The sequence below is a fragment of the Dermacentor variabilis genome, chromosome 7 (assembly GCF_050947875.1).
Source record: "Dermacentor variabilis isolate Ectoservices chromosome 7, ASM5094787v1, whole genome shotgun sequence".
NCBI lineage: Eukaryota > Metazoa > Arthropoda > Arachnida > Ixodida > Ixodidae > Dermacentor > Dermacentor variabilis.
This window is the reverse complement of record NC_134574.1, coordinates 36,911,461-36,927,523: the sequence shown is the minus strand read 5'-3', so window position 1 is coordinate 36,927,523 and position 16,063 is coordinate 36,911,461. Positions and strand designations below refer to the sequence as shown.

Here is a 16,063-nt window from a genome sequence, read left to right as displayed (position 1 = left end):
TGACAAGTGACCATGGGACTAAAATGCATGAATATGGAAATAGCACATCTGTCTCCTTAAGGCCTTTGAGCCCAAAGGCTAGGAGGCAGGTGCTTTCTTTTAATGCAGCTACCGCAGCAGAAACCTCTGTTAAGAGGCTGTGCTACGGATTTCCTGGGGCTATAATATAAAAACTATGTACAGCTTTTAAAAATTGAAACAGGGATTCATGTTTAAAGATAGGTTCCATACCTATAATCATTTCAGGATGAAGTGGAATTTGTTGCCGGTGTGGAAATGGAAAATGCTTTTTCCTATTTGCGTCTAATTCCCTGCATTGCATCAGGATGTGAAGCACGGTAAGTGGCTCACCACATTTATCACACGTGGGTGGATCACCGCCGGACAAAAGGTATGCGTGTGTACTGTATGTGTGTCCTATTCGAAGTCTGCAAAGTGTTACTTCCGTGCGGCGGTTCTTTGTCACCGGCGGCCAGTTGCCAAGATATGGCTTGATAACATGCAGTTTATTTTCTGTTTCATTATCCCACAACCGCTGTCAGTAAGCCCTGAGCGTTTTCCTCAGGGAGGGCTTAAGGTCCATTACAGGGACAGTCGTGGAAGAGTTGCAAGCGTTCGCGTGGACATCAGCCAAAGGTTGTTCGCCCTTGGCGGCTAGCTAGGTTCACTGGACGGCCCAGAGTTGGGGCTGCAGATCCGAGCTTAGATACGCAGACTCCCAGCGTGCGCGGAGGTTGTCGCCGTTTGACGCTGCATCACCGTTATTGTGTATTATCCTGTACATTGCCATAGGATATGCTGTAGGGTGGCTCTAGAATCCCAATGTCTGCACTTGTCAGTCGTGTATGAATCTGTGTGTATTAGGCGCATGATTGCTGGACTCATATAGAGTTTAGTTTATAACTGCCGCCATTTGACAGACTGACTTTTGCTTAATTTTGGGTGCGGCGGCCGCAATGTGCGCATTTGCAATCAATGGTGGTGTGTAATTTCGTGTAATATGGTCATTCAATTTTCAGTTCGAATTTCAGTTCAGTTCGTAGGCATACGAACTATATTAACGAGCATGGTGTAACGCGCGATCAAGTAAACATGAACAGATCTTACTCGATGACCGCGGAAACTCGCGGTCACAACGCTGCAGTGAGGAAACGCGGCAGCAGCGGCGAGCAAATTTACCTTCCTGCACACGCTCGCATCCCCCCCCAACGCGAACTACGCCGCGAAAACACAGCGCGGACTCCGTACCCGTCGCCACCCGTGGCAGAACGCGCCCCCTTCCTTACCCTCCCCCCCGAAACCTTGCGTGCGATGGAAGGTGGCGTGCTTCGTCCCCGCTTTCTGACGTTGCGTGCGCGAGATTGAGGCACGATTTTCGGCTCGCTCTCGCACGCTTTCACTCACACATACGGCACAGTGTTGCCACGACAAATTAAAAATTTTACTAAATTTTTTCGCTGAAGATCAGCAGAAATCAGTTTATTTTTATTTCAATTTTGGCACTCAGTTCTCAAACCCGCGAATTCACCGCTCATTAGTACTCAATTGTAGTATTATTGTAGCTTCTGAGAAATTATGCAAGAACGACCTCGAGATTTTTGGCGATGCTTTTGGCAAACCCTGGTTTTCCGAAATGCATAATCAAGCACGGGTTTCAAAACAATCAAGACCTGACAATGACCTCTTCAAAGCGTAAGATGGTAGTTAGTACGTGAAAGCTAAAGTATTGCTGAGCTCTGGCCAGCTCTAAAAAAGCACGCATGCCGAAGTTTTCCGGTTAATGCGTGAATTGATGCGACGGAATGGGTGACGTGTGCTGTGACTTGTGGCATGTGTAATGCACGAGAAGCAACTGACAACGTGACAGCACTATTCATAACCAGTAAGCAATTGCGGGTTCCTATTCCCCTTTAGCATAGGATGGGGGATCAATGCGCCGCAAGAAACAGAGTCATTAGTTGTGCTATACGGTGGTGCTCTCACTTCCACACGTTCACCGTCTTACACTTTCTCCACCTTTGCTCACTAGACGTAGGCAGGTCCTGGTTTGAAAATCTGGAAACACGAGACTATGTTCATCTCTGAGCTAACGCGCCTTCTTCTCTTCTTTTTTTTTTTTTTTTGTCGTTCACGAGGTGGCAGCGCATTAAAATAAACTCGGTACCGTTAAAGCAGCAGCTGTTTCTTTCGTTTCCGTAGAACACACAAAAAAATCTGTAAATTTAAACTCGTTATTACTGATTCAGCAGAAAATTTTAAATATCAGTAGTGATATTGATAGATAAGCAGTCGTGGCACCACCCATACAGCCTACGGCGCCCGGCGTCTGTTTTATCGCGCTTGCACTTTATTCAAAATCTCACAGCGACACCGACATCAACGGCAGAAGTGCTCCTGGAGTGTCAATATAATTGCTATCGCAATGAAAGACAGAACAATCATGTCATCTTTGCACTGCTGCTCTAGCACGGCAGTTACGCATTGCTACGTCTGTTGCGCGTGTCCTCCGAAATCAAATGCATTGCGTAGATGCCGCGGCTGCCATGGAGTGCCGCAACAAGCCGTATCGCATCCAAGAAGTTCAACCTATGGGCGAGGCCAGAGATGCATTGCTCCCTAGCGCCCCCTTGCCATCTCCCCTGTGTATCTTCCTGCGGGTTAGAGGAAATTAAAGGAGAAGCCCCTCATCGATCCGCTAACTAACTTCGCTCGTTCTTGAAAGATTCCAAAGCTTTTGCAACAGGAGATCCGTGAGTCGACCTAATTTAATTGTGATGTCATTCTATAAACAGTATTACAAATTTTTCAGGGCTCCTTTCAGAGTTTAGCCCCTTGAGGGGTGCTTCAGAGGAGCTTGGTTTATCCCATGGGTAACACCTCACTTTAAAGACTAAGATTGTCTCGTTGACGGTGACAAGTCAATTTTCCCAGCAATATTTTTGGCCAAGTAAACATAATGATAGCTGTTAGACAAAACAGAAACTGCATAAAATATACTTTATATCGGAGCTGTCCAACTTCCATGTCAAGTATTTCGATACGTACCTGCTGGCTAGAAGACAGTATTAAAGCAACACCTTCTTTGTCTCTTCGCGGGGTTTAGTCTTCGACGTCGTTTTCTCAACCCGATATACTTGGGCATATATAGACAACTTTGACCACCTGCTATGTGCTGGCTGCTCTCTTGTCGAGTAGGTAACTTCGGCCACTGCATATGTGTTCTAAGGGAAACCTTCCTGCTGGCTGCTTTCTGGTCTAGTAGGTAATTTAGGTTGCGTATTTCCCGGCACTGAGTATGCTCAACGGGTTATGTCAACGATTTTTTGCCCATTCTTGGCCAATCCACCAAACGGATGTGTCACAGTGACACAATTTCTATGAAGCCTTCAGTGCTTTTAGATATGGCTTGCTTCTTTTGCCACGAACCTCTCATCAAGTCTTCCCTCTAGAAGCACCGTTCACCGCCTACGCCCTCGTGACGCAGGCTGCTAACAGCTGCACTCGACGAAACTCGATTTTTTTTTATTCGCTACTGTTACTTCTTAGCTAACATAGACTACCTCGCATAATTTAGATTACAACGTCGTTTCGAATCCGCGTGTAATCTACGGCATTTCTACGGCATTTACTACTACGACATTTACTTGGCATTTACTACGGCATTTCTCATTGTATGTGTAATGTGAGCTCCTATTCTGTACAATTATTTTTTCCAACCCATTCATCCACTAACACTTTAATCGCCACTACCTCTGTAATGGCTAATATTACGCCGCCATTTATTTAATAAATCTTTACATTTCAAATTACAAGGTAAAATTAATCATAGTGCAAATAAATAATACCAGTACCTCTGTATGTAGGGTTATGCGATGCCTCTAAGCACAAACGGATTTTTATTATAATGGTCAAGCAATCCAAGCTATGAACTACGTATGTGTAGAAATGCGTTAACTGGTTTAAGGACCTCCCCCCCCCCCTATTTCTTTCTCACTCATTTGAGTACTCGCATAACACGTGTTCTTATACGGAGGGTGCTCTATCATTACTAGAAAGACCATCTGTGAGAGTGTACATAAAGTGACAAAGAAATAATTTAAAATTGATCATTGTTAACATATTCACAAAATAACAAAGGCAGCCGTCGCATAACCAGAGTTTAGATTCCGTCCTATGTACAGCAGAAGATGCAATGTCCCGAATGGTTACCTCTGAGAAGTTGTGCCTGTAGTTGTATGCCACAACGTTGTTGACGAAGTTGTGATGACTGATTACAGCAGCTTTTGGAGACCCCGTTGTTCCCTGGAAATAGAAACCCAGGAATTTGTGTCATCAGTAACCGGTGCTCCTGTAGCCGGCAGCTGGAAGCAGCTCTAGACTGTGCAAGTGCTTCTTCTTAGTGAGTATTAGTTTGCATGTCTTTCGAGTGCTTCAGTAACGGCATTCTAATGGCCTAGCCGTACGTCATGGCCGAAGAAGAGTGGTTATTTGTTGCCGAAAATAACTTTTTCTAACCGAAGACATATTTTTTCAACTGCAGTTTTCTAAACGCAGTGACAACGCGTTTAGAAGAAAGCGTTTTATGGTCATGAAATACCAAAGTAGGCACCTCGATAGGATCGAAAACAGAGCATTAGTGTGGTCTTCTATTCGGTGCTTTCGAAGATCGGAGATAAGATTTTTTGTTCTGGTGAATATATTTTTTCTGACTCGGATGTAGTGGCAGAACATAATATTTTCCCTTTCTTGGTCTGGCACATCGAGTGGAGCGCAACGGTAATTTGTGTTGCTGCTCTCGTTGCCGCGGAGTTGTGAGCAGCTTTATTCCCGCTGTAGCCTACCTCATTGTATAGCTAGGTGTGCCTCAGATGTGCTGGACGCTAGGATGCGACAGTTGGTTAGTGCTGTTTAGGCACTGATTGATTAGGCCTCAAAAAGAAATTGTTTACATTCACATCGCATGTATGGCAGATAACAGAGCTACCAGTGCTCAGGTGCGTGGTCTGATAGTCGCTGAAATCATCACGGTAACAAAGAATGCAGTAACAGCCGAATGGCCAAGCACTGAGTGCGATAGCAAGGTTTAGCGCTGCACTTCGACTTCGTGGACGGAGTTTTAATTATACGTGGATTCAAATAACGTGGACGTGACACGCGCGGGTGCGCCAAAATTTCTGGCATCTTTAAACGCTTTAACACACTATGTAGGGCCTGTAATGGCGTCGTATATAGGCCACTACGCTGCGCGTAAATAGCCGTGAAAGCGAAATTTAGATCACCTTAAGGTTTGAGCACTCATACTGTTTTGCACTTTTACAATTTAATAGTTTGAAAACATTTAGGATAAAAGCCATGCGTTTACAGTGTTATGTTTCCGGACATTTGTTCTCGGGGTACCATTTCCGAATTGCTGAGGAGTAATTTAGACGAGAACTTAAAAACGTAGTCTGAACAACATTAGTGATTGAACAGGGTAGCCATATAACCAGCTTATGCGACATGGATAAACATTTAGCGTAGGCATACCTAACTATATGTGCAAGCGCGCGGCAACACCGTCAGCGACGGCGAACATTCTCTTGCAGAGTCCATATAATTGCTATTGAAAAAAAAAAGACAACAAACTAATAAATATTTGGAAGGCAGAATCTATAGTAAAAATAATACAGGCAAATCTTTCACTTCTGTCATCATGATCCGTCGACGACTGTTCATTTATCAAATAAATGATAAACAACACTTGTACTTGAGTATTATTACTTCAAACGACATTGTGTATTCTTGGTTTACATCTACGGAACTCACGCCGATTGTTACAATAGAAATCACAAGAAAATTATATTGAAATTCGTCGCAATCTTTATTTATTTATTTATTTATTTATTTATTTATTTATTTATTTATTTATTTATTTATTTATTTACTTATTTATTTATTTTCGATACTGCTGTGGCGCTGTAACGTAAAACTATACCAAACTTTTTTACTCCAATTCTGCAATCGGCCCTCTGGAATTGGTCAAAAAATTCCACTTCGCCGGTCTGTCACGCGACGTCACGAAAACCACGATAGTTCCCCATCTGATATTATATGTACACCCTGATTATGCATGACTGGACCGAACAAAAGAAAAATCGTTATTTCTGATTCAAAAGCCCTCGGCTATTGGTCCAAAATTTTCGAGAGGCAACCACTTCACCTGCCTTTCACGCGTCGTCACAAAACCACCAGAACTCACCGCGTCAAAGTGACGTGTACGATTTAAAAATACATTATTATGCCAAACAAAAGTGAATTTTCTTCTGAATAGGGTCAGGCTGTCCCGTTCTGAAAGGAATAAAAATTGGCTGCCGCCGATCGCTCAGGCACTGTCTACTCGTATCTGCCGGAACGCATGGGTTTATTTGCGTATAATAAAACTTTTTGCGCGGCCGTGTAACGTTTTCGAGCACTTTCGGCACCTTTACGACCTCTTTCTGCCAACTCCTATTTCCTGAGGATCCGGTTTAGCGTAAGCCTTAACCTTCCGTTGAATGCTGCCGCGATTTTTGACCAGCCACCATAAGCTCAGTAAGGGAAAGCGGACAAATCGCAGACGCCGGCACCATCCCCTTCATCTGATTATCGATTTTCAGTGCAGTGGCTCGGCCCCATGGAATTCCTCTCCACTTGAGCGTTCTCCTCGCCTCTTGTCAGCCAATTAGATACGACAAGCCGAACAGTGTAGGCAATATTATTCGTTTTTCAAGCAAATAAAAGTGACCTCCTATGAACGAGGCGAGCGTTTGAATGCTCTGTTCAGACAACCCTGCGGGTGAATGCCCCATGCTTTCGTCGTTGGTTACGCAAATGTGACGTCAGGAGAATGAAATAAAAACATATTGGAATAGTTTTACGTTATAGGGCCCCTGCTTTCAACCTACAGCATAGCACGAGGGCAATACAAAAATAGGAAGGGGCTATGAGTAGGAAAGTTTGGAATTATTTCAAGTATACTTAATGTAGAAAAAAAGAAAAAGGGGTTATATCGACGAAAACAAGACAATGCAAGGCAATACAAGGCAATGCAAGGCAATGCAAAGCAATGCAACGCAATACAAGGCAATGCATTTGTAATAAATCTGTCTACAGCAGCAATGTGTATTTGATAGATATTCAAGTGTGCTCAGACATTAAATACAGCAATTTCCCATTCCATAAAGTATTTTAAAACGAAATAAATGGAGGATAAAATGTGCTAAAATAAGATAAATCAATAGATAAAATGAATCAATAAATAAAAGTAATAAAACCTAAGTACATAAAATTAAATAAAAATCAGCCATAACAACTGTTCTCGCAGGAGACAACCAACAATAATTCTGGGGGTAAGCCGAATTTTTATCGGTCTGAAGGGCTAAAAAAGCTGTGTTAACAACTTACGCTGGAGATTATTGAAGCTGATTTCAAAGCAAGGGCTGGCAGCACGTTTGTTAGCGCGCCATCTTTGTGCTTATCTTCACAAGAAAATTTTTTAATCAGTTTAACCGTTCATGAGGGAATTGCGCGTTCTGTGACTCATGATGGTGTAGTCTACTATCGGTGTGACGTTTTGTGAACTGTTGTAAGGGCATTGCTTGAAGCTTTCTTGTAGCTATATATTTCGTCCAACTTGCCAATAAGCCAGTTGGAAGTCGGCGCTATGTTATTTCATATGGCTGGCTCGGCTTGCTTCTTCCTTTTTATGTTGCGCTGTACCACTTTTAGAAAATGATTGGATTGCGAGAACGCTATCTGTTGAGTACAATAAGCAGCTCTATGGCAGTAAGAATTGCGTGTTAATTTCCTTCTTCCTTTAGGACGTCAAATATTTGCCTAAAGGAACAAGAGATAAATATGGCGCTCCAGTTTGCGCTCGTCGCTGGTAACGTACTTCATTAGTATTATAATCGTAAGTAGGAAAAACCCTTGTCTACACCTAGTCCATTTGGCATCGTATAATTTCAGGGTGTGTGTGTTGCTTAATACTGCGAATAAAAATTTGTGCGTCAAATAATTAGCCGCTTTTAAGTTCTACTTACTATGTTTCAAGCGTTACTTCGACTTACTATGCCCACTGTGTTCCAAGCATTAAAAAACTGGTCCAGAAGTTAACACTGCTAACTCTCAAAGTATGTGATAGCATACTTAGAATGTGATCATTGCTACGTCTTAAAGTCCATGTGTGCCATGGGCGACATCACCGGCCACACGTTTACGACCGGGACGTATGTATACCTCGCGTCGATTTCACGCGTACTGTGACGCGCTCCCGCACGCTTAGCAGACGTCGACTTTTCTGTTGGATACCACCAACATGGCTGAAGTCCACCGCTAAGACTACGCAGGAGCGCGTGACCGGTGGTGGGGTTCGAACGTCTCTCTTTTACTGCGGCAGCCCAGTGCTTTAATCATTAGGCCACGATTCCACGCATGCTTCTCTCGTGTCAAAGCCGGGCTTTGAAACAACTGGCGCGAGTATCCCATGCCAGTTTCTCATAGTGTTCTCTCGTGACAGCTATCGCTTTGAGGTACTCTGTTGGGTTGCACTTCCTTCGTGATCGGCCGATGTTTTTCTTAATATCGATAGCTAAAAAGGCGCGGATGTCTGTCTGTGAATGAACGCACAAACATGAATAAATCTCTAAATATCCAAATAAGTTTGCCACCCACAGTTGGTCTCTTTTTTCAGAAGCTTACCAGATGTATGCTCGTGCATGGTCACAACTATGGCAACCTATTTTTGAAAATATAATTTCATAACGGAGGTATTAGTCACTAAAAATGCTTCACAGTTTTACAGAAAGCTCGCGCGGCCAGCACGCAAGAGATTTGAACGACAAAGCTGTACACACCTAAACAAACTGCACTTTGCTTTGTCAGCTAAGCAATGCCAAAAAAACATTGACCTACTATTGACGATTTCCACGGCAGTTTAAAGAAAGAACCGAATTGCTTCAATTTATTATTGTTATTACGAACTTCTGTCTCTATTAAATACAGTACTCACCGAGGTAAAGAGTATTGTGAGAGGGTCGTCCATGCTCACCCTTTCCTGGGGCTCACGCAGTTTGGCTTCACAACTCTGCATTAGCTCACGCAATGAAACGCAGCCTCTGAAGGGAAAAAGACGACGCACTAGAGACGACGATCTTAAAGGAACTTGCAGGGTAATATATTTGACATTAATCAGATTCAAGGGGCAACACGTGCTTCACAGTTTATGCTCAGGTGCGTCCATGCTTTTACTGTGAATTTTGATGCCTTAGACACGATAGGTTATAATATTTTGTACGTTGAAACCCATTACCCTCAAACACACAACTGATTAACTGAAAGTAAGTGAATATGGTAAAATAAATATCCGACATTATATACCATGCACATTCATTGTCAGGTACGGAAAATTGACAAAGAAGACACGAGGAGTCCAAATCTACGTTTCTTGGAGCATGGTGTCTTCCATTACATATCGCGCGTCCATACTTACGGCGCTTTTTGGTCACCATCCGCAATGACGGCTTTTAAGAATGGATACCTGGAACAGAAAGAAAAAAAAGAACACAAAACACAATATTGAATTTTCGCAAGGCGAGATGATCAAACAGCTTTAAGGCAGTACTGAACAGTGAAGCTTCACGAGCCTTGGTAACCATGAAGTCATGACGCTCAGCTAACGACAGAGTTCGGTTGCTTGCAGAAAAAGAATTAGAAAATACTTGTTCGACGGAATCAACTGATTGAATGAATTGCTCGTAGTCTATACGAGGCAACAAGATTTTCCTACTTAGCCTTTTCCATACTGAAATCCATTGCATAACCCTGTGAACAACACAGCAGTCTGACGAGAGGGTCTCGACTTCAGAAATTCCTGAAACTTTCCAGGTTATTCGTTTGGCGTACGCAAAGAATGCATTCGAAGCGTGAAAGTCAGCCATTGAACGGAGCAAAGTCTTCGTAGTTTCCACATGCTAATACAGAATACTCTAGGCCACCTATCTGGTGAGCGCTAATAATAATATTATCTGAGCAAATTTATTAGCTATTTTTAGTGAAGTATTGCGTTTTTTTTTCTTTTTTTATAAAAATTGTTGCTCCGGTAAATTGAATAATCCTATTTCTGCCCCTGTCATTACGTCTAAAAAGTACGGCAAGGTTTCTGGAAAGGTCACCGTAGATTGCGTGGGACTCCTTGGCGGGATCACAAAGAAACTTTTCGATGTTTGCTCGCAACTGATTGTGCCACAGAAAGCATTCTCATAAAATGTTGTCACTTTCACCTTTCTTTCGAAAAAAATAAATTTCTTCGTTATTTTCGGCAGTAGCAGCATTTCGTGGTCTCATTTTGAAGCTATAACAATTATTATTTCTCTAAACGTCCACTGTATGAACCTGACTGCGGGAGCGGCATTCAAAGAACGCCATGCCTCTCACTCATTCTTCCCTTCAAGAAGTACGTCCTCCAATGTTTATAAAGTGCTCGACATGATCGTCATGAGCTATATGTAGGGTGATTATTTTTATATATTTCGGAATTTTTTAAAACTGCCTGCGGGTGGTAGCAAAGTTCTTGTCCTACAGCTGGATTCTAGGAAAGGTGGACATTACTAGAACAATAAACCGGAACACATATTCAACGAATTGCCAAATATTTGCGAATTCAAATCATAATGAATTGCAATACGGCATATATTGATATTTACAATTGTAGTCTGCGAGTTCCTAAGACGAATTCACTTGAAATGAATTTCCAAGACTCTCCAAGACTTTTGATATATTACCCAAAATGTCGGATTATGTACTAGGCGTTCCAATTAAAATTGTGTTTCAATCCATGAAAGCGCGTTTAGTAGAAAAAGTAAATGTAACAACAGTGCAGCTTTACCGCAAGTTCCAGAGCGCATATTTCTATACTTGTGTATTTCTGGAAATTCATTACAAGTGGTTGCACCTAGTAAGTTGGCAGGCTACAATTCAGTAATTGCTATTTTTGTTGTAGAGTAACCAGTTAGGAAGTTATTTAGTGACTTTTTAATTAGTTGAATATGTGTCTCAAATTTTCGTGCAAGTTATTGCCGCCTCTCTAAATATTCCAGCTCGTGGACTAAAAATAAGCGATCTGTAAAAGGCGATTTTTAAAACTTCCGGAAACCTTAAAAATATACATCCCTTATGTTGTACACCACCTCCCCCGCTCCCAAAGAACTACAAAATTAAGCTATATTGGCTTAGGACATGCAGAAGAAATGAAGAACTTTATGCACAGTAAGTAAAATCTTCTTGAATGCTACAAAAGCGAAGGTGCGCCGAATGAAAAGTAAGAATTTTGTTCTGTTTATGCGTAGGTACAACTGGACGTGCATGAAAACTACATGCGATAACTTTCATAATAACTTGCGGCGTGATCGTCAGCTCTGCAGAAACTGTCACGAGGCGTTAGTTATTGATCACATGGATTGTTTGCCGTAGAGAGAAAACGCAACTTGCAATTTAGGGCTAGGTGTGATAATAATAGACGTTGCACTTTCACCCGCTTCAGTATTCACTGCCTTTGTGGTTATGGCGTCCTGCTCCTGAGCACCTGGACGTGGGGTCGATTTTAATCGGGATTCTGTTGTTGGATGTTGGCAAAAATGCCCGTATACTTTGAGTTCACGTTGAAGAACTACTACGGCGTCCTTCATTGTGAAGCTGAAGGGTGCGGGTTCTCACAACACGGGCGGAACGGTTCCTACTGTTCATGCCTGGAACTTTGCCGGCTAGAACGGCCTGCCCCTACAGATAGGGGCAATTAGCTCACAATCAGTATACACGCAGCACAACAGTACTAATTGTATATCTGCTATAAGAAAACCACCAACTGCTTGTTTCCTTGCGTCACTGTCAAGGCAACCTCCTCATAGGAGACACGTAGTGAAATTAAGGTTAAGGAAGACATTGAAGTTTGCAGAAAACATTCACAGTGGTAAATCAAGAATCTCGTAAGAAAAACCCATAATTTCTTCTTGCCTTCGCTTCTTTACACCCTGGTACACTCGCTCCTGATATGCCCCTGGCCGGAAGGCAGCGAAATGGAACCGGAAATGGATACGAAACGAGCACAACAAGCAAACGAAGAGCACCTATTGGAAACCTGAGAGGCCAAGCTCGCCCTCGGAGACCTGGAAGACCAACGAAAACTCGCCGCTAGCGCCTAGAGGGCAGTCGAAGCCAGGGGGTTGGTGGACTAAGGAGCCTTCCCACTTGAGGGTGATACAAGGCCTCGCTCTGGTTTCGAGCAACACTGTTTCCAACAATAAACGTTTCTCTTGCTCTCTGTCACCTCTTGCAGCTCGTCATTCAAATAAGTGCATATTCGAGCTTGTCGCGTGCCCTGTAGCTGGCACGACTACCGCGGCATGGTAAACTAATGCCCATGCTCTTTTTTGTGCAATGAGTCAACTTCCCTGGGGTCTGAACTTTCAGAAGGGTCCGGATTGGTATGGTCTAGGGTGCGTTGTTTACTGAAACCTTGTTTTAACTTTGAATCATATTTGAGGCGATGGTGACCATTACTATTAGCCACTACGGCGGTCAGATGAACTGATTAATAAAGCGATGCTTTCTTGGCATGCCGTCCCGAGTCTGGTATGGCTGGTGCTGAGACTGTCGGTATCTTGATGGGCATGCTTCTCGATATATATGGACACGAAGGCTACAAGTGTGCACCGATTTCAAGTTCCAGCGAACGGATGCACATCAACCTCGTACGCTGACAAGGTAGTAGAGCGAGCAAGCACAGCGCTGTTCTGCTTAGCAAAAAAAAAATAGGTCCAACATAATACCTGAAAATATATTGTCAGCTTAACGGATATTTTAAGCACACCGATCTACTTTTAGGTATGTGCCCTGGGCATGTGCCCATCCTTGGCGCAACTACGAGAATGGCTATGTGGCTCATATGACAAAAGAAGTATAGGATTCCTATATGTAGCTAGGTATGTGTCCTACTTCTCTGTGAACACACATGACATTGTCATTCTTCCTTCGGCAAGCATCATACATCGCTTTCGTCCTCGTTACTATGCTGCGCCTACTTATGACACGTTGCGTCGGCCTAATTTTCTGTTTTCAGTTCCACATTCTTTGTGAGCGGTGTAGTGCGTAACGCTCTACTGGCGAGAGTCGCCTGCAGGTAACACATCAGAAAATATGTTGGCCTTTCTTGTTGAGCTTAGGTATTGAGTAACAAGTTTCTGGCTAAATGTCTTCAGCCAACAATAAATGATAGGCTGCAAGCGCCATTTTTTTTATTAGAGCTGGAACACAGGACGAGGAAGAAGGAGCTTGGGAAGTCACTTCTTTTTTAAACTACGTCGGATAAGATCGATATTCAAGATTTGCGGCTGCACTGGTGTAAAAAACGTGGTATAAAGAAAATCAAATGTACCCCTAATGTTCGCTTAATGATGACAGCTGTCTTTACATATTTCAAACGACGCCGTAGGTGGTTTCGCGTGAAGCGTATTTTCCGTTTTGTGCCTAGTGTTTCACCCCCCTTGCTAAAAACGTTTCCGCGAAACATTTTTTTCTGTGTATTATCCTCATTCGCGGTGTCCTTTAAGCATTAAGATAAAAAGCAAACGTTCTTGCGGGTATTTCTATGCTCCGCCAATAAAAGCATAAGCTACAAATTGCTTGGGAGAAAGCTGTAACCTTTGTAATAGATAAAAAACAATGCATTAAATTTAACGTTTCCCAGAATGTAAGGAAAAAAACATTGTACGCTTGGGATACTTGTAAAGCATTTATTCAACCGCTTCACTTAACTTACATTCCAACATGCCAGTAGCATCACCAACACTTTATTTATTTATTTATTTATTTATTTATTTATTTATTTATTTATTTTGCGTACTGTCAGGACTTGGGAGAATTACAGAGAGATGAGATTAACAGAAATTCTTTACTCTTCTTTTATTGGGGGGGGGGGGCGGAGCGCTGCAGAATCACGGCCCATAGTGATAGCAGTGGAAAGTTTAGTGCTATCACGGCCTGTATGGGGCAAAAATGAATAATGACAGATATTAGGGCGGCATGGCGAAACGTTCACCCTGAAGTGATGATCGTCAAATGAAGACACATACACGGGGCCGGAGAAGATTCTTATGGAAGAGTTGGTTTGGGCACCAAATCTTGGGGCAATGCACTAAAAGCAGCGTGCGTCGCCATAAAGGCTTGGGCTGTGAAATGTTAGCTTTTACGTTTGACTTCTTACTTCGCGCAGTTGAGCTGTCCAGGCTTGGAATGTCTGAGCTCCGGTATCAGCGTGGATAGCACTTCGTAATAGTTGCACAGCTTGAATGGTTCGGCTATGAAGACGCCCTTGAAGCCCACCTAAAGTAAAGGCAGACACAAAAGGCACAACAAATGAAAAAAGCGGCTTAGTGGCTCATTGTTACAGGCGTATTCCTGCAGCGTGTATACCAGGTGGCGCCTAAAATCCCTAACCAAAACGGCCACGCTAAGATGGACTTGGAATGCAGAAACGCCCATGTAATGACGCCTCAGTGTGCATTTAGAAAAGCAAAAAAAATTATGGGGTTTTACGTGCCAAAACCACTTTGTGATTATGAGGCACGCCGTAGTGGAGGGCTCCGGAAATTTCGACCACCTGGGGTTCTTTAACGTGCGCCTAAATCTAAGTACACGTACAAGTACAATCTAAGCAAAAGTGAAGGCCGTTCTGGAATACATGTCCGCCACCTCGCACAAATCTCCGGTGTGATATGCTTCGTACGTCACACCGCAGTCGAAAGCCCATAATATGAGAAAGTTTTCGAACGCATCCAACACGGAAGATATGCTGCATGCGCTTCACTCTACTTAGCATGAAAAAATGCAGAGATAAAAAGAAGGATAGTTGTGGGAAATGCGCCCCTCAAAACAGATCAAGAGTACCTATAGTGGACGCCATTACCAGGCGATGCCAATTTCAGTTTCTTACCACTGCGGCGGCGTTCACATAGTAGAAGTAATTAGCCCTAGTAAAGGAATTGCTTTTACGACTTACTTGAGTAAGTGTTTAATTTATCTATTCAGTCCGCCAGCATACTAGTGCAGTCAATGAGTTCCAAGGACACAGACCATATTGAGATATCTGCATTGGATTTCTACGGGTGGTCGCTTCAACTAAAAAAATGTTCTGATCCAACGCACAGCCACAAAACGCATTTGCTGTGAGAGAACATTCGTGAATGGTTTCGTAATTCAAATTGTGAGACGCACCCATAATCACGCTTATTCGCCGTGACACATAGTCATATTTTACGCTTGCCACGTATGCTAGAGGACATACCAGAGCCAATACGAGCACCACTGTGTACTTTAGAGTATACGATGATGGGATGTAAAAGCAGCGGGTGCTGTCAAAAAGTGCGATTGCATTTTATGGTTATTTACCATACTCCCCGTTTTGTGTCCAAGCGCTGGTTGGCTTTCAATTCACAGCTTCGTCTAAAGGGCAGTATTCATGCGTTAGTTTTCTCTCGCTAGATTGCTTTCTTGGGCATCTATCATATACGTACCAATATAAAGGGTATCCCACATAACTTGAGCTAAGAATATAAATATGAAAGGTGCGTCGGAAGTGAATTGAACCGAACGCATACTATTTGCAATAGCTTACAGTAACTCAATGTTTTTCCCCACAACTTGCTAATTAAGTAAGTTTAATTACCCAAATTTCTAACTTTGGCAAAGGACCCCAAGTATGATACTCAGATTTGTGGAGCACCTTCCGATACCACCCATCTAGTCGTTTCCTTTTTTCGAGTTGAGTCCTTTTTGCCGGGTTGCAAAGAAAGCCCGAAAAATATGAGAAAAGCCACGTGGCGGAGCGTTTGCGCAGTGGTATTGTGCTATTGTGAAACTTAATAAGAGGTACAAAATGAAGATTGTACAGGTCTACGCCCCTACATCCAGTGATGATCACCAGGAAGTCGAAAGCTTCTATGAAGACGTGGAATCGGCGATGGGTAGAGTGAAAACTAAATACACTATACTA

General features: G+C 42.9%; 1 protein-coding gene across 2 annotated transcripts in view; it reads right to left on the bottom strand.

Moving 5' to 3' along the window:
- LOC142587407 (medium-chain acyl-CoA ligase ACSF2, mitochondrial-like) overlaps positions 1-16,063 on the bottom strand; it is a 217,554-nt gene that overhangs the window by 70,986 nt on the left and 130,505 nt on the right. Inside the window, exons 5-8 of one of the 2 annotated variants that reach the window (XM_075698402.1) lie at positions 14,276-14,394; positions 9,509-9,556; positions 9,029-9,134; positions 4,210-4,302 (exon numbers count right to left, since the gene is read on the bottom strand). In XM_075698402.1, the coding sequence (XP_075554517.1) occupies positions 4,210-4,302; positions 9,029-9,134; positions 9,509-9,556; positions 14,276-14,394 (366 nt within the window). The remainder of the gene's footprint in view (positions 1-4,209; positions 4,303-9,028; positions 9,135-9,508; positions 9,557-14,275; positions 14,395-16,063) is intronic. The other variant, XM_075698404.1, reaches the window with a different exon arrangement.